Consider the following 23,051-nt stretch of genomic DNA (forward strand, 5'->3'; position numbering starts at 1 on the left):
GTGTATGCCCTGCCCTCTAGTGGTTTTGGCTTGCAATACAACAATGACCTTGAGTGTAACTAACCTTAAGAATTCTTTTCTTCCTTTGAATAGGATGTCCTTACAATGCTGGGCACTAAGATTTCTGGGGCACTGACACCTTCCCCAACCTGAGGCCTAAAACAGTGGTTTTCAAACTTTATGATGTACTTCTGATTCAGTAGTCTGGAATGAGACCCAGGGACCCAAATTTTTAACAAGCACCCCAGTTAATTCTGATGCAGGCAATCTGCAGGCCACATCTTGATATAATGCTCTGTAACAGCTCAATTCCCAAATTTCCCTGGAATCCCAACCCAAGCACCCTTGGGCTTTGGAGAATCTGGGACCAAATTAGCCACTCCCTTTCGCCAACTTCAATATTGAGTTTCCTGGAGGTCATGGCTTGGATAGTCAAGCAGGGAAGTTGCAGCTGCCCCGGCAGTCAGCCCATGCTGAGTGAGGTTAGTTTTTGCTGATCTGGCAGTGAGAAAAGTGAAGGAAGCTAACATTTAGTGTGCCAACTGTGGGCCAGTGGGCCAGGTACTGTGCTAGGTGTTTTTGAACATAATCCTTTTCGGGGCACCACCCAGGTTTAAGCATTTGACTTCAGCTCAGGTCATGATCTCACCATTCATGAGTTCAAGCCCCTCACTGGGCTCTCTGCTGTCAACACAGAGCCTGCTTCAGATCCTCTGTCTCCTCTCTTTCTGCTCCTCCCCCCTCATGTGTGTTCTCTCTCTCTCTCTCTCTCTCTCTCAAAAATAAACATTTTAAAAATTTTTAATAAAAACAACATAATCCTTTTTTAATCCCTACAATAAACTCTGAATTTATTATTCACTCTATTTTGTGGATGAGGAAATTGAGGTGCAGAGATGTTGAGCATCTTCAAGTTCAGAGCTGGTAAGAGCTGGAATCTGAATCCAAGTTTGTTGATTTCGGTAGTTCTCAACTGGGGGAGATTTTGGCCCTCAGGGGACATCTGGTAATGTCCTGAGACATTCGTGGTTGTCATAACTGCAGGGTGGGGGTGTTGCTTATTCCATCTAGTGGACCAGGGATACTGCTAAAATATGCTACAAACGACAGCCCCCACAACAAGAAATTATCTAGCCCAAAATGTCAATACTGCTGAGGTTGAGAAACCCTGGACTCAAAGCCTGTACTTTTGCCCAATGGGGTGGGAGGGGTGAGGGGGAATGGAGAGTTAGCAGAACAAAATGGACATGGGCCTACTCCGAGGGTCTTGGATAAGAAGGGAATGAGACTTCCACTGTAAGGATAATGGATAATGGGGGCAGCTGGTGAGGTTCCTCTTTCTTCCAAGCTTGGCCAAGGCCCTGCTCAGTTTCTCCCAACCTTGCCAAGTCAGTCCTGGGACTTAACACTAAGCTTGTCCTGGAATGACCCTGACTCCCTGCTCAGGGCTGGGGTAAAAATATTTACCTGGGTCTTCCTGAAGGACTGCCCAGCCAAAGCCTCTGGTTTCTGGGATCAGTGCATTCCACTTGCAGTCTCTGGGAGGCTCCACATTAGCACGCCTGCTGTGGAGGGTGAGAGTGTAAATAAAACAAGGGCCAGGTGGCATCTAAGTTATAAGTGGAGTGAATGGGTGAAGCCAAGAGAGTCCCATTAGCTAGTCCCAGTGTGGGAAGGAATAAGGCAACTTGAGTAGGGAGTAGGGGGCAAATGGCCTGGGGAGCAGGTTTCTGGCCCCAGGAAGCGTTCTTTCCATGGCTATTCCTCTCCTCTAGGTTTGGTTTGCAGCTTCGCTGGACCTTTCCCAGTACCATTCCTGGAGCACCCACACACCCAGCCAGCCACCATTCTGAGCCTCCCCAATACTGGCCTCCTTCTAGACCTGGGAAGGCGGGTATGAGCTGAGTGTGAACTGGCTGTGCAGACAGGAAATACCGTTGGTTCCAAGCTCAGACCTCTGAAGAGCTAAACAGCAGATGGGGGGTTGGAGGGGGGGAGATAGTCTTGGAGTGAAAGAGGAAAGAACATACAAGCAGGTCCCCCATATTTAGGGTTCCATCTCCTCTCTTTCCTGAAGACCCAGGAGGGTTGGGGCGGAGGTAGAGTGGGGGGTGGGGGGTGGGGTGGGGATAAGGGGATGGAGGAGGGCAGGCCAGGAGGAGGATGTGGTAACAGCTGATTCGTCCCCTGAGGTCACACTTTCCAGCAATCAGCTGTTACTGGGGTGGAAGGCAGGAAGTTTCCTTAAAGGCACATTGTTCTGAACACAGGCTGGGAATTCTGGAGTTCCTAGGAACCACAGCAATTACTTGGTGGAGCCTGTATTTGATACAGAGGAACTGTCTCTCACCTCAGGCTGATCCTTTTCGGTATCCTCATACTCAACTGGGAGTCTATGGAAAAGTCACGGATCCTGTCTACACGTTTCTCTTTTATGGAACGGGCGGGGGTGGGGGTGATAAATTGCGACGCGTCCCAGACTCGGCCCTTTAAAAAAGCGGTTTAGCAGCTTTTGCCAAGTCATTGGGTTCCTCTTCGTTTTGCCCATCCCCCGCCCCCCTAGGCTCTGATTGGCCCCTGGAGAAAGGGGCAGCCTCCCCATTGGTCTCTACCTTTGAAATCTCTTCCTAAGTAGGCCTGAGTCAGTGAAAGGCTTCTGGAGGGCGGGACAGAATAGGGGTATTAGGCGGAGGATGGGGTTACTTACCAGTTGACACTCTGGCAAGACCCATCCCCTAGTTTCCCACCACTAGTCTTGCTTCTACCCTCAAGTGAGGACTGTACTATGAATCTTTTGTTAGGAAGCTGCTGCTTGAGAGGCTCTGCCTCTATGCGACTGGGACGAGACCTACTCTACAAGAAAAATCTCCTGGTTAGTAAGAGCCCGCCAGGAGAGGAGGACTAGATCTCTCCAGTGAAAGCTGGGACGAGGAGAGGTGGACAGTTTTTCCTCCCCCAAAAGCCCTCAAGAGTCATCCAATGGAAGAGTCTGCTGCCCGGGAGGCTGATTTCCATCTTCAGTTCTACCCACTCCTGCTTCGCCTGCTCCACCTTTCCCTAAAGAACTATCGCCTCATACGCAGAGGTCAGCGAATCCATTTTGGGGTAGTTTAAAACAAGCACGCACGGCCCAAAAAAGGAGGGGCTGTAGCCCTTTAAGAACTTCGCCAGGATGGATTCGGAGAGGAGTTTAAAAATGCCAACTCACAGAGCGCGCTGGATTCTGGGAACGAGGTGCCAGACCGAGAACTACATTGACCAGTGTGCAACGCAAACACACACGCCTTTACTTCCTTTTGCTCTTTAGGACTCTGGTTTGACGTAGCGCTCCTCAAAGCAAGCTGTCTTAGGCTTATGGCTCAGCCACACCCTTTCACCTATTGGTGAGCTCGTGAGTTGGTGGGCGTGGCCTAGCGCAGCTCACCCAGGCAAAGGGGTGGCCTCCTTGCCAATCAGAGCTAAGACGGCCGGAGAGGCGGGACCTGGGCGAAGTGCTGGCGCCCCAGAGTGGGTGTGGTCATGCTGCCCAGCAGTGGGCGGTGATTGGCCCTGGGCGGTGCAATCGCAGCTTGTGCGTCACGACGCCGCCAGCTGATCGGAGCCTGGAGCCGGTGTGTGCTGGGCGCAGGGAAGACACAGCGCCGCCGGCCGTGGGGGACGGACGCACTGATTTGCTCCCCTACCCTCAGCAGCCCCCCCACCCAGCACCAGGTGGGTGTGAGCTGGGGTCTCCGCCGCACAGGAGGGAACCGTGCTAACAGGGTAACGGGGGAAAGTAGGGTCCTGGTGGCCACACCCTGCCCTTCCGGGGGAGGGGAGAGGGGGCGGCGGGGGTAGGGGAGCTTTGGGGCAGAGGGGCCTGAACTGACTGGAGTAGTGTGGCAGGAGGTTTAAAGAAGGAGCCAGGACAGCAGTAGTGGCGGAAGGTTTTGCAGAGTGGCTAAAAGGGAGACGAGGAGCTGGAGGGCTGGGGGCAGCTAACCTGGGCGCCCCCTGGTCAAAGGATATGAGAACTGGCCTTCTAGCTTGCGGAGGGTTTGGACCCGGCGGGTAGTGAGGAGGTAGTTTTCCTTTACTGGCAGTCAGTGGGTCAGGGCCAATTGAGCGCCCTGGCAGGGAAGGGGTCTCTGGGCGGGCCGGCCCCTCCTCTCGTTCCCTCCAGGGGATGTTATGTAAGGGGGGAGGGGAGAGGAGTAGGGGGCGGCGGTGCGGGGGCCTTATGCAACCCAAAGGTTAGGGTTTCACCGCGGTTGGTGGGGGAAGCGGGCTGGAGGAGGACCTGGAAACTCTAACCCCCCCTCCCCAGCCTAACTGGCCGTCTTGGGCCCAGAGAAGGTCACCTCTGCACCTCCCCCCAGCATGTCCGGTTGTGGGGCCCCTAGCCCAGGCCTGGCCCTGACCGCCTGGGAAGCCGGCTGACTGGGTGGGGCGCCTGGGTTAGTCATCACTGGGCTCCCTCTCTCCCCACCTCTCGGCCAACTCTTGGCCCCTCCCTATGGCCTCTCGCTAGGCTATCGCCCCCACCTCCCTCCGGCCCTAGTTACAGCCTCCAACTCATTTGGCCTGTCATCCTGGCTGTCAGATTGGGCTAGGAATTGTCAGGGTGCCAAAGGGTTGATGGAGCAGCTGGTCAGAGGGTCAGTGCCCTGGGCCCACCCCGCCCTGCAGCCAAGGGCACCTGCTTGGCACAGACTCTGAGCAGCCGCTGAGTCCTATGGGCTGAACAGAGCTGGCTCAGACAGAGGAGAGTGGGAAGGAGTTGGACTGGTCACCTGGGGGAAGGAAGATACCACAAAGTTCATGTCTCCCAAGAGGGTTTTGTAATTTGAAAACCTCCCACCCCCACCCTAGTCTTTCTTATCCTCTGAGTATAGAAGTCTGAAAGCAAGACCGCCTTGGCCGCTCACACTGGCATGGGCCATGCCCTTGGACTGAGTGTCAGCACAGACCCGCCCTCCCCAGCTCACAGCCCTCTAGCCTGCCACGCCCCCAGCCCCCTCCCTGGGCCATGCTGCAGGGCCCGGCTTTTCCTGCTGATTCATGCGTTGGAACTGTGGGGGCGGGGCTTGGAACTTGGAACAAAGTTCAGACATGGAGGGGCCGGCAGACAGCCTGGAATTCATACCAGATGTACCCGGAATGCGCAAGCGGAATGCCTGGCATTTGAGAGTCTTGGGGAAGCTGCCCATCCACCCTGCCCATACCTCCCTCCCCTCCAGCCTTTGGTCCCCTGTCCTCTCCTCACAGTCCCTGGAGCCTCTGCTGACCTTCCAAACACTTCCTTACTCTTCCCCAGATGTAGGCCCCCAAAACTCTTCTAGCTGAACTCTTTGGGAACAAGTCAGTTGGGCTGATCACTGAACTCACATTTTTGGACCTAAGGTACAACTTCTCACCAAGTACCTGGGCGATTGGTGGGATGTGTCCAAGGTTCTAAGTCCTGCCCTCTCTGAATGCTGAAGAGGAGGGGCCCTCCGTGGGTAGCTGAGGCAAGGGGTGGGGGGTGGGGTGAGAGCAGGCCTGGGTCTCTACAGCCTTCAGTTCTGGAAAGAGGTGCAAGGAGGTATGTTTAGAGCTGCCTCTTGCTTCTCACTGAAGTTAACCGCTCCTGCAGGCCCAAGTCAAAGCCAAGAACCCTTTGTTACAAGGTTGAGCATCTGTTGGAGCTGGACTTTGATGCCAGTGGGACAGTGTCCCTGTGACATGGCCCTGCTCAGATCCTTCCCATTTTTCTTCCCTTTCCTTTTAGGAGCCTGTCCCTCCCACATCCTCAACTGGCTGAGCCGCAGTAGTTCTTCAGTGGCAAGCTTTATGTCCTGACCCAGCTAAAGCTGCCAGTTGAAGAACTGTTGCCCTCTGCCCCTGGCTTCAAGGAGGAGGAGGAAGAGGAGAAGGAGCTGCTTTCCCCCTCATCTGGAAGGTGACGGAACTGGGGCTGGGAAGGTCAGAACAGCGGGAGTGGTGATGCCTTTTGGAAAAGGGAACCTTGTTCAGCTGGAGACCCTTCAGCCAGATTGGCCCAGCAAGAGAGAACGGTTGTAGATTAGAGACCCTCGTTGGGCTGGGGACTAGATGGCTGTGACTACCCAAGGTTAGTTGGTCTACATCAGTGTGTGACAAAGGGAAGACAATGGGAGCAAAGAAAACGGGCAACACCTTTACTCAGATGTCTTTCTTGACCCTCCTTCCTGTCTCCCTTTCTTTCCTACTGCCTTTCCAGGTGAGGTCCAAAGTAAATTTCATCTTCAGGGAAGAGGTCATACTGAAACTCCCATCTGAGTAGTCAACCCCATGCTCTTAGCTTTCCCTGTATTTCCTCAGACTGGCCTAGACTCCAGTTACAGGGATAAATCACCTATATGTGGGACCCTTGGGCCTCTTGCCTCAGCTTCAACACCTGTGAGATGCAGAATCATACAGTTGAATGTGCGGGAGGGAATCAGAGGCCTACTGTGCAGACTCAGAGCCTGGGCTCTCTTCTCCCTGTGGGTGGGAACAAAACAGCTTTTCATATAAGCTGTTGCCCCTCCCCCCATCCCTAACCAACACAACCCCAGGAGCTGGGGGTGGGGGGAGGATTAGAGGGAGGGGGCTAGAGTTAGAGCAGGGCTAGGGGCTGGAGGAGCTCAGTCTCTACATTGACTTCCCACCATACAAAGGTGGCCCCAGGTTTCCTCTGCCACCCAAAACAGAACTGCAGCCCCTGATGGGGTTCCAACTGCTGTTCCTCTGTTTCTTCTCTCACTTTACCTTCCAGGATAATTTGTGAGACTCAGCTCAGGCTTATGAGGCAGGAAATTCTCTCCAGCAACCAGGCGAGATGGGTTGTGGGATGTGACCCCCTCTGGGGAATCAAGCTGTGTAAACCTAGCACCCCTGGCTCCTGATGCCATGTAACTCTTGGGGCTCAGGCTCTGGTGTGGTTCAACCGTGGCCCAGCCTCCCTGCCTGAAGGTGGCCAAATTCAGGGGCTGCAGAAAGCTGTCCCGCTGTGGGGCACAAGATGTACAGGTAGCTGGGTCCTTTTCTCCACTTATGAGAGAGATTTAGGGGAGAGTAGATCATTGAACCCACCCTTCTGCAGCCTAGGCTGGATGTGTGTGGGACTGCGGTGGAGGGGGTGGGTAGACTGGGTCCACTCATAGGCTGCAACAAAGATTGTTCTGTCCCTGGACATTGCTTCCGTCCTTTCTTCCCCTCTCCGCTTCACTGGCCACAGTGTCTCCCTCCAGCCCTGGGTATGTGGCTCTGCCATCCTCACCCGTCATGGAGCAGAGATGAGGAAGAGCAGCCTGGGAACACAGAGGCAGGCAGAAGACCAGTGAAGGACCAGGCCCGGAGAGCACAGGGCCCTGTCTGGGCACCCCGCAGAGGGGACCCATAAAGGCCAGGAGCACCCCAGGAGGAGGGAGGACGGCCAGCCTCCATCAAGAACAAGCTCCCGGCCACTGGCTTCATTCACTATTTCTCTCCAGTGTCACTACCTCCCTGAGATATGAGACTGTGTTAAAATGTCCTGTTGCTTCATCCTCCTACTTCTACACCCTACCCTATAGAGTGATATAAAGCAGCCTCAAGGAGCAAGAACCAGCTGTGAAAGGACATATGTAGGGAATTCATAGAAGAAATTCAAATGGATAAAACCATGAAAAACAATGTGTGCTTCATTAGTAATTAAAGAAAGACAAGCATAGCTGAAAGCATTTTTCCCTCGGCAAACTATATTTTAAAAAATAAAAAGAAGAAGACCCAGTATCGGCAAAGGAGCACTAAAATAACACTCCCATACCTTGCATATGGGGGTGCGAATTGGTATAGCCTTCCTGGATGTCAGTTTGGTAGTATGTGTCAAACACTCTAAAAGTGTCCATCGCCTTTGACCTAGTGATTCTACACTTGGGAATTTATCCTAAGAAAATAATTAAAGATTCAGTTACAAGATGCTCACCCCAGCATTGCAATAGAAAAAATGAGAAGCAGTTGTCTGATTGGGAATTCACTTCTTCTTTGCTGTAATGAAAATTTGCAATGGGGGATTGCTTAAGTAAATCATTGTATATCCATCCAGATGGTGGAGTACTGCACAGCCATTAGAAGTCATGTAGAAGAACATTTGACTGGAAAGAAAAATGCTCTTTTGAATATTAAAAAGGTTATGAAAATAGTGTGTATTATGTGATCTCAATTTTTTTTAGTATGGGTATATTCTTGTATATATAAAACAGATAAAGACTAAGGACATAACTCTTAAATGTTAATGATAGTGATTATCTTTGGATGGTGGAACAAAATCATTGTGATTTTCCTCTTTGGCTTTTCTATTTTAAAATTTTCTACATTGTGTATGGTTCTCATATAATAAATAAAATTTAGAAGAATCAGTGTAATTGTTTTAAAAACTTGGAGAGGTGGGTGTGGAGGAATGAAGGGATGCCCCTAACCCCTTGGACGAAATGGGGTTTTGGTGAAGAAAAGGGGTTGTGAGAATGTGAAGAACTTCATTCTCCAGGAGTAAGTAGCTGGAATCTACCCCTCTCCACCTACGAGAAACAGCTCTCTGAATTGCTGGCTTTCAGCCAGCTGAAGAGGTGTGGTGTGGAGTAAGGAAAACAGTAAAAACCTGTCACTCTTCAGGAGATGGAAGGTGGGGGCGTCGGGGAAGATTTTATCTCCAGGCTGAAAGGTTCTAGAATCCTATCAGTCTTTGATTTTCTCTTTGATTCTGCCCCAACCTGGAGGTGACCCTGCGTGACCTCTCCTTGCCACCTCAGATTGGAAGAGAGAATTCTATTCACCTAACTTGTACCAAGCCCTGGGGGGAGGGGTGCTTTTCAAGACTTGAGTGCTAAGTGGTTTCCTTTTCCCTCCCCTCCTAATAGCAAGGGTCCTCTGTAGGGCCCCCAAAAGCGGTTGGGGGGAGGAGTCCCCAGCGGGTCGCTTCTCCAAAATGGGAGCTGTTGTTCCATTTGAAGGCACTGTGTAAGGGGACAGGACTATTGGGATTAATAGGGTTGCCATGTGTTAAAGGTCTGGAAACCTCGGAAAGTGGAAAGGGTGGCTCGAAGGAAATGAGGTACCCCCACAGCTGAGACGGGGTGGGGGTGATGTGGGGCAGTGCGGTGGCGATGTTCAAGCAAGTGGGAGTGGGTGTGCGCTGGCCTCTACCTTCAGGTCGGTGAGGGTGCCAAGAGTGGAATGACCAGCAGGTGAAAGGTTAGTATAGGGAAGAGGAGGTGAAAGACAATGGGGCGGGGCCTCTGGGGGTGTCAGGTGAGTTTAGCGACCTATTTCGGGAGTTTCGAAGGGTTTGGGACACAGGAGTTGGGGAAGAACCCTGTTGACAGCCTGGAAGTCCCCCTGAGCTCCGTTGCAAGGCGTGGTCCCCAGGAGCCCCCAACCCGCCACCCACCCTAGGGCGGGACAGGATCTGTTGGCTGTAGCTCCGGGGCGTGGCTCCCCGGCTGCTCCAATCACCACCTAGCCGAGTGATGGGGGCGTGGTCGAAGCCTAGAAAAGTTAAAGCGGATTCCAAAGGCGCGGTGGGCTGGGGAAGCCAAAGACCCGTTCTTGCGCGAAAACCAACTCACAGCCCCCGCAGCTGACATTGGGTGCGTCCCAGCTGAGAGCGCCGGCGCCCAAGGGACTAAATCGGACCTGCCAGGCCATGTGGGGGCTCCTTGTGACCGGCGCCTCCTTCGCCGCCTTCCGGGGGCTGCACTGGGCGCTGCAGCTGCTGCCCACGCCGGGATCTGCTGCCCAGGACCGTTGGAAGTGGCGGAACATCTGTGTCTCCCTGGTGCACAGCCTGCTCACAGGGGTCGGGGCGCTGCTCGGGTGCGGGGCTTAGAGGTTCGGGAGGCACCGGGGTGAGGGGGAGCGGTCGAAAGTTGAGATTAAAAAACCCATGGGGGCACCTTCAAGAATCGAAGCAGGACCTTAAACAACCCTTTTTCCTTTTCCTTTTCCTTTTCCCTTCTCCTCCTTCTTCTCCTTCTCCTTCTCCTTCTCCTTCTCCTTCTCCTTCTCCTTCTCCTTCTCCTTCTCCTTCTCCTTCTCTTCTCTTCTCTTCTCTTCTCTTCTCTTCTCTTCTCTTCTCTTCTCTTTTTTGTTCTCTTCTCTTCTCGTCTCTTCTCTTTCCTTTTCTCTTCTTTCCAAGTAGGCTTCACTCCCTCGAAGCGGGACCTTGAAAGTCTGACACTGGGTGGGGGCTGTGAATGGGTGGGTGAGCGTGCACAACGGGAGAATGGGGTCTGAGTCTGCATGATGCTGACTATGGTCCCCCATCTCCTACAGGCTCTCGCTGTACCCTCAGATGGCTGCCGACCCGATTCACGGCCACCCGTTCTGGGCCCTGGTGCTGGTGGCTGTGTCCGTGGGTGAGTCTGCAGGGAAGGTTGGGCCGGCTTGGTGGGGAACAACCTTCCGGATGGTAATTCCAGGTCCCCAGGGCTCAAATGTTTCTGGCAGCTTTGCTGAAGGAAACTAAAGACCTGGAAAAAGGAGGGGATGAAGATTCCTCTCCAAGAGGTACAACAACTTGGGGAGGCCTAATGGTCCTCCCCCTCATACCATGCCCATAGGTTATTTCTTGGCGGATGGAGCTGACATGCTGTGCAACCAGACCTTGGGCCAGGCGTGGGAACTTCTCTGTCATCATTTGGTGGTGAGACTTGGGGAAAGGGAGACAGGAAGGGTGGTGTGCTCGGGGTGGGGGTCCCCAATCTCTCTTCAGGTTTCTGTCCAGTGACTTTCCAGAGTCTCTGACCCTGTTGGGGCTTGATCCTCCCAACTTTGGGCTGGTTTGGGGGGAGAGGATTGACTGCTAGCCACAGCTGGAGTCTGAGCACTGCCTAGGTAGCTTGGATTCCCTCAGGTGGCTCATAGATTGCAGAAATGTTGAATAGGGAGATTTTCTGAGAAGGGGGAGTCCCAGTACAGGGAGTGGGGATGGGGCATCAAAACCCAGGATTGGAAATCAGGGCGGGGTGGGGGGTACACTGTGCAGACGCTGCTGCTGCCCCAGGGGAGACAACCTCTGGGCCGAGGGTTATTATGGAAGAGTTATTTTAATGCCATTTAGGCCCCAACGTAAGGGTAAGCCTAAAGGGCAGGTTTTTGATAGCATACCACAAAATGTTTAGGAGCCCCTGTCTTAGGGATTGAGATGTTGGCAATGATGGTCAGTAGTTCCTGGAAGGTCCTCTGACCTCTGACCCCTGTTCCCTAGGTAGTGAGCTGCCTCAGCACCGCCATTCTGTCCAGCCACTATGTAGGCCTCTCTATGGTGTCTTTGCTCCTGGAGCTGAACTCTGCCTGCCTGCACCTACGAAAATTGCTGCTGCTTTCCCACCAGGCCCCATCCCTGGCCTTCAGCATGGCCAGCTGGGCCACCCTGGCCACCCTGGCCCTCTTCCGCCTGGTGCCTCTGGGGTGGATAAGTCTGTGGCTGATCCGGCAGCAACACCAGGTGCCTCCTGCTCTGGTCATCCTTGGTGGAACTGGACTGGTGACTGTGGGTGCCATGAGCATCATACTGGGTGTCCGTATTTTGGTCAGTGATGTCCTACGGTCTCGGCACCGCCCGCCCATCCCTGGGCACAAGGAAACCAGGGACACAAGGAGATGTTGTGATGGTGAGCTTGTCACTAGGGATGGCTCCATTCTCAGCCTGAAAGACTAGAGAGAAGCGTCAGGCTCCTCTCCGGCCAGTCCTGGGGGAGACATGGCCAGGACAAGGACATGGTGGTCTACAGTGCACTGTCCCTCGATGGGGTAAGGACCGAAAGGAATTTTCAGTATCTCAATTCCTTTTCCGGCTAACTCACACCCTTCCCCATTCTTAGGATCTAAGAAGAAATGCTGATGCTTATGATGGGTGGGAAACCGGGATCCTGGGCTATTGTTCACTGAATCCCATCATCAGATGACCGCTTCGTCCAGCAGACTAACTCAAGAGGTACAGCCAGTTCTACCAATAAGAGGTGGCAGGAGGCATGAAGCTAAATGAAACTACCAATGAAATCCTTTGCTTTAGCATGGGAACAGGTGAAGAAAGGTGAGGTCCTGTTAGGATCAGAGAGATCTGGCATGGAGGGGGTGGGGTCAGAGGAAGAAAGACCTCAACTGTGACCAAATTCTAGCAATGGGAGGAGGCCACACAGGTGCTATCAGTAGCCAGTGGGGGTGGACATAATAGTCACCAAGAGACAGAAGAACTGGGCCACTACAATTGCTGCTGATATTTCTGGTTCTCAAAGCCACACTACTGTGTTTGTACTTAATGTTAGTTCTACTGCCTTAAAAAAAATTTTTTTTTAAGAGAGAGAGAGAGAGAGAGTGGGGGGGAGGGGCATAGAGAGAGAATATTTTTGTAATGTTTCTGTATTTTGAGAGAGTGCATGCGAGCAGGGGAGGGGCAGAGAGAGAGGGAGAGAGAGAGGATCTCAAGCAGGTTCCGTGCTGCCAGCACAGAGCCTGATGTAAGCCTCCATCTCACAAACCGTGAGATCACAAGCAGAGCTGAAATCCAAGAGTCCGACGCTTAGCTGACTGAGCCACCCAGGCACTGAGAGAGAGAGAGAGAGAGAGAGAGAGAGAGAGAGAGAGAGAGAATCTTAAGCAGGCTCCGCACTCAGTGTAGAGCCCAATTTAGGGCTCAATCTCACGACCCTAGGATCATGACCTGAGCCGAAATCAAGAATTAGATGCTCAACGCACTGAGCCACCAGGTGCCCCTGCCTTCATAATTTTTAAGAAGTCCAGCATCTTTCTTTTAAATTTTCTTAGTATCTTCTGATCTTTTCAAAGAAAATGCAGATTCTTCTTTTTTAATTTTTTTAAATGTTTATTTAGTTTTGAGAGAAAGAGAGTGTGAGCAGGGGCGGGGCAGAGAGAGAGGGAGACACGGAATCCAAAGCAGGCTCCTGGCTGTGAGCTGTCAGCACAGAGCCCGACGCAGGGCTCGAACTCAAGAACCGCGAGATCATGACCTGAGCCAAAGTCAGATGCTTAACCGACTGAGCCACCCAGGTGCCCACCAGGTCTGTCTTCTTAGGACAGCACTAAAGCCCAGAGCCACGGCAGGGACTCAAACACCTGATCTGGGTGCCGACTATAGGGTTTTCCCAGGCCCTGTCTTTCATGGAAGAATGAAGGCAGAGGCAGAAGTAGATGAGGGAAAGCTTCCACTTGGCTGCAGAGGGACTAAGGTGTATCTGACTCCCTTCCAGGATTCCTTTGCTAGCTCTCCCTCTCCTTTCTCCCCTAGCACTTCTGCTGCGCTTTTGTTTTTCACCACACAAAATCTCTTTTCTTCAGGCAGAACAGCCAGGTTATGGGAAGTGTAGAGCAGATTAAGTTTACTATTCTACAAAGCAATGGACAGAAAGAGATAACCCTTAATCATCCACAGAAAAAATACATGAGCAGAAGCAAGAGACAGGAAAATTAAAACAAAAAAATCCTGCCCCAAAGCTGAGCTAGAGAAAAGGGATAGTAGAAGTGGACATACATAGATCAACGGACAAATAAAAGGATCACCTGTATGGAAGAGACAGAGGTGAAGACAGATGGAGGGCAAGACAGGGAATCTTTGGCAGAAACGCTGAGAAAGACCCTCATGGTTGCTGACAGGAAGCAGTCACAGAACTGGTAAAATGGTCATAAACGAAGAGGATGAAGAAAATCAGTATAAAAGCTGACAGGAAGGGCCCCCAAGGGTGCAAGGCACAGATGGTTTAGACAGAGAAATAGAGTGAGTGACAAGGAGGAACGACCCGACTCAGGAGAGATGGAGGTAATAGAAGCCTTTAGAAAGGTTCGCAGAGCGAGAGAAGAGAGAGGTGGAGATAGAGGCTGAGGGGGATTCGTCAGGGGAGCTGAGAAGCAAAAGAACAGAAGGTGAAGAGGCACTCAATGGGAAGATTCACTGGCAGAAAAAGAAAGTAGGAAATATGTGGAGTTGGGGACAGAAAGACAAAGGACAAACGGCTACACTGTATAACACAAAGCCAGAGACTGCCAGGAACTGTTAGGCAGAGACTGGTAGGAAGATGAGGAAAAATAAGAATCAGGGATGTAAATTGAGATAGAAGAATAGGCAAAGGGACTGAGGAGAACCACAGAGAGTGAAAGAAGGGGGAGGGGTGGGTGGAGAGGGGAGCAGACTGAGTAAATAAACATCCAAAGGAAGGGGCACCTGGCTGGCTCAGTTGATGGAGGATGCGTGATCTCAGAGCTGTGAGTTCGAGCCCCACGCTGGGTGTAGATATTACTTAAAAAAAAAAAAAAATCTAGGTGTGCCTGGGTGGCTCAGTTGGTTAAGCGTCCAACTTCAGTTCAGGTCGTGGTCCCAGGGTTTGTGGGTTTGAGCCCCACATCAGGATCTCTGCTGTCAGCACACAGCCTGCTTTGGATTCTTTGTCCCCCTCTCTCTGCCCCTACCCCACTTGCTCTCTCTCTCTCTCTCTCCCCCTCTCTCAAAAATAAATTAAAAAAAAATTAAAAAATAAATAAAATCTAAAACAAACAAAAATGCCCCAAACCAAACCAACAAAACATCCAAAGGAAAAATCAAGGAGAAGGAGGGAACAGATGAAGAAAGAAAGAAAGAAAGAAAGAAAGAAAGAAAGAAAGAAAGAAAGAAAGAAAGAAAGAAAAAAGAAAGAATAGAGATAGGGAAAAAAGGAAGGAGGGATAGTGACAGATACCCATCAGAGATCATTAAAGCACAAAGTGGGTGGGGCACCTGGCTGGCTCAGTTGGAAGAGGATTCAACCCTTGACCTCAGGGCCAAGAGGTTTTTTGTTTTTTGGGTTTTTTTAATGTTTATTTATTTTGAGAGAGAGAGACAGAGCACAAGCAGGGGAGGAGCAGAGAGGGAGAGGGAGACACAGAATCTGAAGCAGGCTCCAGGTTCTGAGCTGTCAGCACAGAGCCCTACGCAGGGCTCGAACTCACAAATCGTGAGATCGTGACCTGAGCCAAACTTAGATGCTTAACTGACAGAGTCACCCAGGTGCCCCTCCGGGTTGAGAGTTTGAACCCCATGTTGGGACTAGAGATTCCTTTACAAAATTAAAACATCTTTTTTTAAAAAGTTTATGTATTTATATCTCTAAGTTTATGTATTTATTTATTTATTTATTTGGGGGACAAACAGAGAGAGGGAAAGAGAGGCTCTTAAGCAGGCTCTGCACTGTCAGCAGCTCAAACTCACGAACCACAAGATCGTGACCTGAGCCAAAATCAAGAGTTGGACGCCTAACTGACTGAACCACCCAGGCACCCCCAAAATTTGAAAATCTTAAAAATTTCCAAAAGCACAAAGGGAAAGAACAACACATAGAGGCTGAGAAGAAATCGCCACAGTTGGAAGCAAACACAGGCAGACAATAAGAGCAGAGACATCAAATGTAATCAGACAAAAGCCAGAGAGGCAAAGGTATAGAAGTTGAGACAGAAACAAAACAGAGTTGTGTCAGAGAGGTTGTCCTTGATAGAAGCAGTATCTTCAAAACTTAATTTGCCATCTTAACTGAATACCTTCATTAACAAAAACACCATCTTGAGTTTTCAAAGCAAAAGAAATGCGACAAACTCACGGAAGAAATCCGTTCCCTAAGTATGTGTTGAAGTCAATATTGATTTGTTCCAAGCCCTGCATGTTTTTTTGTGCCGCCGACACAAGTTTATGGTTCAAGCGAGTACTCCTCAAGTGACTAATTGATAGTATCTTGTGAGAGATGTCAAGACCTTGACCATTATGGAAATATAGCTGTTCCTGTGGGTTAACTAGTAAAACTTGTACAGGAAGGGTAAGATTAGCTACTAGGTAGGGGTAGGACATAAGCAAACACCTGAAGAATTTGGAATCAGACAAATTTTCATCACAGTGACCCAGTGAAACTTCAGGAAGGCAAGACTGCATTATGATTGTAATTGATTAAGTAGATATCTCATCACAGAGACCAGTTATAGATGGTGTGGACCAGATATAGATGATGGGAATTGGAGAGACATGGTCAGTTGGGTCCCTAGAAAAGAGAAACTCAAAAATGCAGAGGTTGGCAAATGCTGCATTTGGTACAATGAGTTGGGTCACCGTGGCAGTGACCTGTCAGACCTCACCATGGCCTAGTGAAGTGGCCCTCAAGACTGACTCCATGCCTACCAAGCTATTGGCTGATGAATTATTTGTCCTCTGGCACAAGGGAGTGGCTTCCGGGATGGGAGACATTGATATTTTATAGTCTTGAAACACTATCCTGATCATAAATTAATAAATTGCTATGCACATAATTGCAGTCTTTTATGTATGCGGTTTCTTTGAGTCATGTTTTCTTGGTTCCAATGGCGGTCTGATTTATAATGAAATGCTGGACTGTGGAAGCTTTGCTTTGGGAAGGTCTCGTCTTGGCACCAACTTTTTGACCTACAAAGCCCTAAAGTGTTGGAAGATCCTCTACTATCAAGAAGCAAACCCAGAGCACCTGGATGGCTCACTCTGCTAAGCGTTCGACTTGGGCTCGGATCATGATCTCACGGTTGGTGAGTTTGAGCCCTGCGTTGGGCTCTGTGCTGAGAGCTCAGAGCCTGGCGCCTGCTTCGGATTCTGTGTCTCCCTCCCTCTGCCCCTCCCCCACTCGTGCTCTGTCTCTCTGTCTCTCTCTGCCTCACAACAATAAATAAATGTTAAAAAAAAAAAAAAAAAAAACAACAAACCAAAACCCAATTTATTCAATAGAATGGGCTTAGAGCAAGAGAATGGAATCAGACCATTTAGAGTGATTTGTCAATGCCAAGGTTTGAAACCGAAAGAATCTTTTAGCCAAATTAATCTTGAATTAAGAAAATTAACAGAAATCTCTATAACTGAATTGTCAAGGCTTTATCGTATATAAAATCTGGATTTCTCAGGCTGAAAATTAGGAGCCCTCACTAGACAGGAAATTACATAAGGGAAGTTACTCTTTTTTTTAATGTTTATTTTATTTTTAAGAGAGAGAAAGACAGAGCACGAGTAGGGGAGGGGCAGAGAGAGAGGGAGACATAGAATTTGAAGCAGGCTTCAGGCTCTGAGCTGTCAGCACAGAGCCTGACAAGGGAGCTTGAACCCAAGAACCGCAAGATCATGACCTGAGCCGAAGTCAGATGCTGAACAGACTGAGCCACCCAGGCACCCCAGGGGAAGTTATTCTTTAAAAAGTTGCACTTACAGGGGCGCCTGGGTGGCGCAGTCGGTTAAGCGGCCGACTTCAGCCAGGTCACGATCTCGCAGTCTGTGAGTTCGAGCCCCGCGTCGGGCTCTGGGCTGATGGCTCAGAGCCTGGAGCCTGTTTCCGATTCTGTGTCTCCCTCTCTCTCTGCCCCTCCCCCATTCATGCTCTGTCTCTCTCTGTCCCAAAAATAAATAAAAAACGTTGAAAAAAAAAATTTTAAAAGTTGCACTTACATTGAAATGTTTATTAGAGTCACTAACTTAAAGTCACAGCTTCCCAAACTAAACATTTGCCGTGCCTCCACCAAGTCATCAGTCACCTTTTATGCTTTATCCTATCTAACCCCACTCAACAGAGATGAATCCCATTATTTAGTTGAGAAAACAAAGGCTCAGAGAGGTTGAATAATTTGCTCAGGTTTAACTAGCTAGCTAGTGGCAGGGTCTGGACTCAAACCCATTTTTTTCCTATGATCCCACCTGTGGTCAACATCTGCTATTTTTGCCTGCCTAGCAGTGTAGAGATTTTCCTTAGAAAACCCTCCTCTCTCACTCCCCTCTCAATGGGCATGTGACCTAAGCCTAGCCCATCAAAACACCATATCCTCTTTCCCTGAAATGAATGCTTAACACATAAGCAGAGCTTTTGAGCCTCAGCACCTTGACTTCTGCTCGACGTTTTAGCTACGTGCATGATGTGTGCTAACATTGCTAAGCCAGTAGGATGTGAGGGAGCATCCCTGAACATGAAGCCACCACAAAAAAGAGGGGTCAGAGATGGAGATCTCTAACATCACCTGAGTGTCTAGATCAAGCTCTGCCTGAAGCCAGAACTTTTCTCCTGGACAATTCAGTTACAAAGCCAAAAAACTCCTGATTTGCTTAAGTGAGTATGAATTGAGTTTTGTTTTGTTTTTTCACTCGTAACAGTGAGTCTTTGTTAATACATCACCTTCAAGACTATTCAGTCTTCCTATTTCAATTTGCAGGAAATTGAAACCTAGAAAAGTTAAGTGACCCATCTAAGTACACCCAGCCAGTTTGTGGCACGGCCAGACTTAGAATCCAGGTCTCTGCTTTGGTTCAGGCCTCGTTGTTACACGCTATGTTGTCTTTTTCTTTATAGAAAGGCTGAGGAAGGGAGAAACATCAAGGTAAAAAGATAGGAGGCAGCTGACAACTGAAGATCTATCAGATCAGATAAATTGCCTCTGGAGTGGCTGTTTCTAAGTCAGAATGCTTCCGTTTGAAAGCCAGACTTTTATATTCACCAGGTATTGATCCCTGTGCTTTTCAGGAATGTAGCAACTGCCTCTCAGAGGTGCATTTCAGCTTTCCCCTACAAATAAGAACACCACTTAACTCCATGGTGTGAGCATATTCTTTCCCCACCTCTAGCCAGGTGGGAAACCGCCCTTCTTGCCACATCTTCTGCAGGAACTTTCTGCAGGAATGTGTAGGTTTGACACAGGTGAAAGGTTATTAGACACGCCATTGTGCCATAAGGATTATTCTGAGCTGAAGTCAATTGAGAAACAGATACAGGAAAAGTTGTCTGTCCTCTCCATATCTGCCTAGAGGCAGAATGTAAATTTCCCTTTGTTTTTTTTTTTTTAATTAATTAATTTATTTATTATTTTTTTTTTAATTTTTTTTTTCAACGTTTATTTGTTTTTGGGACAGAGAGAGACAGAGCATGAATGGGGGAGGGGCAGAGAGAGAGGGAGACACAGAATCGGAAACAGGCTCCAGGCTCTGAGCCATCAGCCCAGAGCCCGACGCGGGGCTCGAACTCACGGACCACGAGATCGTGACCTGGCTGAAGTCGAACGCTTAACCGACTGTGCCACCCAGGCGCCCCATTAAATTTATTTATTTTTGAGATGGAGAGAGCACGAACGGGGGAGGGTCAGAGAGAGAGAGACACAGAAACCGAAACAGGCTCCAGGCTCTGAGCTGTCAACACAGAGCCCGACGCGGGGCTCGAACTCACGGACCGCGAAATCGAAGTCAGCCGCCCAACCGACTGAGCCACCCAGGCGCCCTGTAAATTTCCCTTTGTGAAGGTGTGAAGGTGTCCACCCCGCCCGGCGCCCACCCCCCACATCTTTTATCAGGAAGGGGAGAATGACTCCTAATCACCAGAGACACTCTTATCACACAGGAGGTTGAATAAGATTTAATAAGGTCTGCATAGCAGACCTTACGCAAATAACCCTTATTATCGCGGAAGTGATTCTTAGACTGGGCTCAACTGAGGATGCAGGCCACGTGACCTTTGGGGGGTGGGGAGAAGAATGGGAGTTCGTTTGTGCAGTGCGACAGGAGGGTCCCTGCAAAGGGCTCCCTGCCTACCACCATCCAACCCCCAACTCCCCACTCTGGGGTAGTATCTGACCTTCCAAAGGACCCCTTCGCCTCCTTGAACTTCACTGGTTGGCATTGTGCAATCCTGGGAGCTGAGAGACTGACGTGGTGTGTGCCACAGATCCCAGGTTGGGGCATGGCTGCAGGAGGACTGAGGGGCCTGAAGCACGGGGCTGCCACAAATTCCTGCTGCTACTCTGCTGTTGTTCCCTAACCCTAACTCTTCACAAAGTCCAAAGGATTCCAGGACAGCAAGCAACGGTGAGGAGCCAGGGAGATGACAGAAACGGGGGGGGGGGGGGGGGGGGGGGGCAGGGACACAGGGGGCACTGCCCAGGGAGGGCAGCTACAGCAGCACTGCCTCGACCTGTATTAAATTTTAGACATTCAGGTGAACTTTGCATCCTGCTTCAAAGTCTGTTCATATCCGTTTTAATATATAATACCATTTGAAATTACTTAGGGGTTATGGTCTGTGATTTTAAAAATTTTTACAAAATGTCAAGTGAAATTGTCGGTTTTACCATCCAGGAGGATGTGCCATCGTTTTTAAAGTTTATTTTATTTTTTTTTGAGAAAGAGAGAGAGAGAAAAAAAATGATTGGGTGGGGGAGGGGCAGAGAGAGAGAGGAAGAGAGACAATCCCAAGCAGGCTCCGTGCTGGTGGTGTGGGACCTGATGTGGGGCTTGAAACCATGAACCATGAGATCATGACCCTAAACCAAGAGTCAGGTGCCTAACCGGCTGAGCCACCCAGGTGCCCTGGAGATGTGCCATTTTATTCTGTGGCTCCAACAATCAATGGCATGCTTCACTGTTTCTTTATTTCTCCTTTCAACAAGAACTTATAAAGTATAACATTGAGTAAACAAGCCATATATCTCGCAGGCTAGGGGAAGCCTGCAACCGGGATTTTGTTAAAGTGGGAAATTGGGAAAGAAAGAATCATCCGGCGGAGGGAGACCAGGGGTAAGAAATGTAGAAACAGATCACCGTGAGACTGAGAACAGACAAACGACGTACAGGGAGATTGGGATTGTTGCATTCTGACATCCGAGAGGTTGTCCAGAACCTAACTCGGGATCTTTCTTCCCAGACCTGCATCCTTCCCAGTGTTCTCCTAGTCTCCCAGTCTCCCGGTGCATGGCACCGCCATCAACTCACTGTAGAAGTCAGGAATTTAGAATCGTCCTCAAGTATGCCACCCCATGTCCACCCCATACATACGTATCTGATTATCACTCAGTTGGGCATGGATCCCACATCCATTCATTCCTTTTTATTTCCTGCTTTCCCACCCTGGTCAAAGTCACCACCATCTCTAGCCTGGGTGACATGACAATGACTTCATAACTATCCTCCACGTAGCAGCCAGCCTGGGATTGTTAAAATGCAGATCTGATCCTGTCATTCCCCTGCTTCATACCATCCGGGTGCTCCTCCTTCTTTTTAAGATAAAGGCATGACTCCGGGCACCTGGGTGGCTCAGTCAGGTAAGTGTCCGACTTTGTGAGCTCAGGTCATGATCTCATGATTTGTGAGTGCAAGCCCATGGTCAGGCTCTGTGCTGACAGCTTGGAGCCTGGAGCCTGCTTCGGATACTGTCTCCTTCTCTTTCTGCCCCTCCCCCTCCCTCAAAAAAGAAATATACATACATACATACATAAAGATAAAGGCATGACTCAGGGGCTGTCCTATCGTGTTCTGCATAATCTCCCCTTGTCTACTCTCTGGACTCTTGGGACTTTCTGTTTGACTCTTTGTCTCATGCTTCTTTCTCAGGACCTTGCACAATGGCCAATGCCTGGTAGGCTTCCCATTATCCCCTGCTCCTGTCTTTCTGGCTGCCCTCCTCCTACTGCACCCCCTGTATCTTATACACTCTCTTTTCTTTCTCTCTCCCTCTCTCTCTCTCTCCCTCTCTCTCTCTCTCTCTTTTTTTTTTTACATTCTTACTTTTCAGTGCTCATTTCCAACATGTCTTTTTCCGAGGAAAGTTCCATGACCCTCCCCCTATAATTAGGTCAAATCTCTCTGTACTTTTCACTGGAAGCACTTATTACAAGTTTAATTGAAGAACCGATCGTGCTATTTTGAGGAAAGCCTCTAACATGATACATATAGAAAAAGAAAAGGGAAAACACACAAAAAGCAAAGACTGCATGGAGAATAAAACTTCAGAAAAGCTCTTAATTGTTTTCCTCAGATAGACAAGAGAATATATTGCAACCAAGACATAAGAACATACTAGCAAAAAAGAAAGAAAGAAAAGCATTCAGAGAAAACCAAAGAGAATATTTTGAAATTAAAAATGTGACACCGGAGGGGCTCCTGGGTGGCACAGTTGTTTGGGCTTCTAACTCTTGATCTCGGCTCAGGTCACGATCTCATGGTTCAGGAGTCTGAGCCCCGCATCAGGCTCTCTGTTTTGGATTCCGTGTCTCCCTCTATCTTCCTCTCCCCTATTTGTGCTCGCTCTCTCTCTCTCTCGCTCTCTTAAAATAAATAAATAAACTTAAAAAAATGTGATACTGGAAATGAAAAATTTATGGAGGAGTTGGAAGATGAAGTTGAGTGAATCTCCCAGAATTAGGACAGAAAAGATGAGACAATCATGGGACCAGTCCAGGAGATCCAACATCAAAATAATGGAAAGGGGCGCCTGGCTGGCTCAGTCAGTAGAGCCTGTGACTCTTGATCTCAGGGTTATGAGTTCAAATCCCATGTTGGGCATCGAGTTTACTTAAAAAAATAATAGGGGCGCCTGAGTGGCTCTGTCAGTTGAGCATCTGACACTTGATTTTGGTTCAGGTCACGATCCCAGGGTCATGGGATTGAACCCCACGTTGGGTTCCGTGCTGAGTGTAGAGCCTGCTTAAGATTCTCTCTCTCTTAGGGTGCCTGGGTAGCGCAGTCAGTTAAGCATCTGACTTCGGCTCAGGTCATGATCTCATGGTTTGTGAGTTTGAGCCCGACTTTGAGCCCTGCGCTGGGAGTGTGGAGCTTGCATGGATCTCTCTCTCTCCCTCTCTCGCTCTCTGCCCCTCACTTACTCTTGCTGTCTCTCAAAAGTAAACTTAAAAAAGATTCTCTCTCTCTCCCTCCCTCTGCTCCTCTCCCCCACTCATGCTCTCTCGCTCTCTAATTCTATAATTAAAAGAGAAATAGTAATAATAATGGGAATCCCAGAAAGAGAGGACTGAGGAAAGAAAGACAATCATCAATGAAGTAATAAAAGAAAATTCCTCAAAACCAAAGAACACGAGCTGCAGGTACTACATATGGATGGGTCCGTGGACCAGTGAAAGAAAATAGGCTCACATCAAGCAACATTATAGGTAAATTTCAGGACATTGAGATTAATGGTCCAGTGGGGAGGGAAAAGTTATATACAAACACCAGGCTGGGTGGCTCAGTCTGTTGAATGTCCGACTCTTGATTTCAGCTCAGATCATTTCACTGTTCA

General features: G+C 49.5%; 1 protein-coding gene across 1 annotated transcript; it reads left to right on the forward strand.

Annotated features, from left to right (window-relative positions):
• The first annotated feature begins 2,647 nt into the window (after nucleotides 1-2,647).
• On the forward strand, nucleotides 2,648-16,299 carry TLCD2 (TLC domain containing 2). The gene is made up of 5 exons (XM_025918109.2): nucleotides 2,648-3,711; nucleotides 5,750-9,834; nucleotides 10,294-10,376; nucleotides 10,581-10,663; nucleotides 11,228-16,299. The coding sequence occupies exons 2-5, from the start codon at nucleotides 9,665-9,667 to the stop codon at nucleotides 11,678-11,680; spliced, it is 789 nt and encodes a 262-aa protein (XP_025773894.1). The 5' UTR covers nucleotides 2,648-3,711; nucleotides 5,750-9,664; the 3' UTR covers nucleotides 11,681-16,299.
• The last annotated feature ends 6,752 nt before the right edge of the window (nucleotides 16,300-23,051 follow it).

The sequence above is a fragment of the Puma concolor genome, chromosome E1 (genome assembly GCF_028749965.1).
Source record: "Puma concolor isolate L17-30 chromosome E1, mPumCon1.1.hap2, whole genome shotgun sequence".
In the NCBI taxonomy this organism is placed as follows: domain Eukaryota; kingdom Metazoa; phylum Chordata; class Mammalia; order Carnivora; family Felidae; genus Puma; species Puma concolor.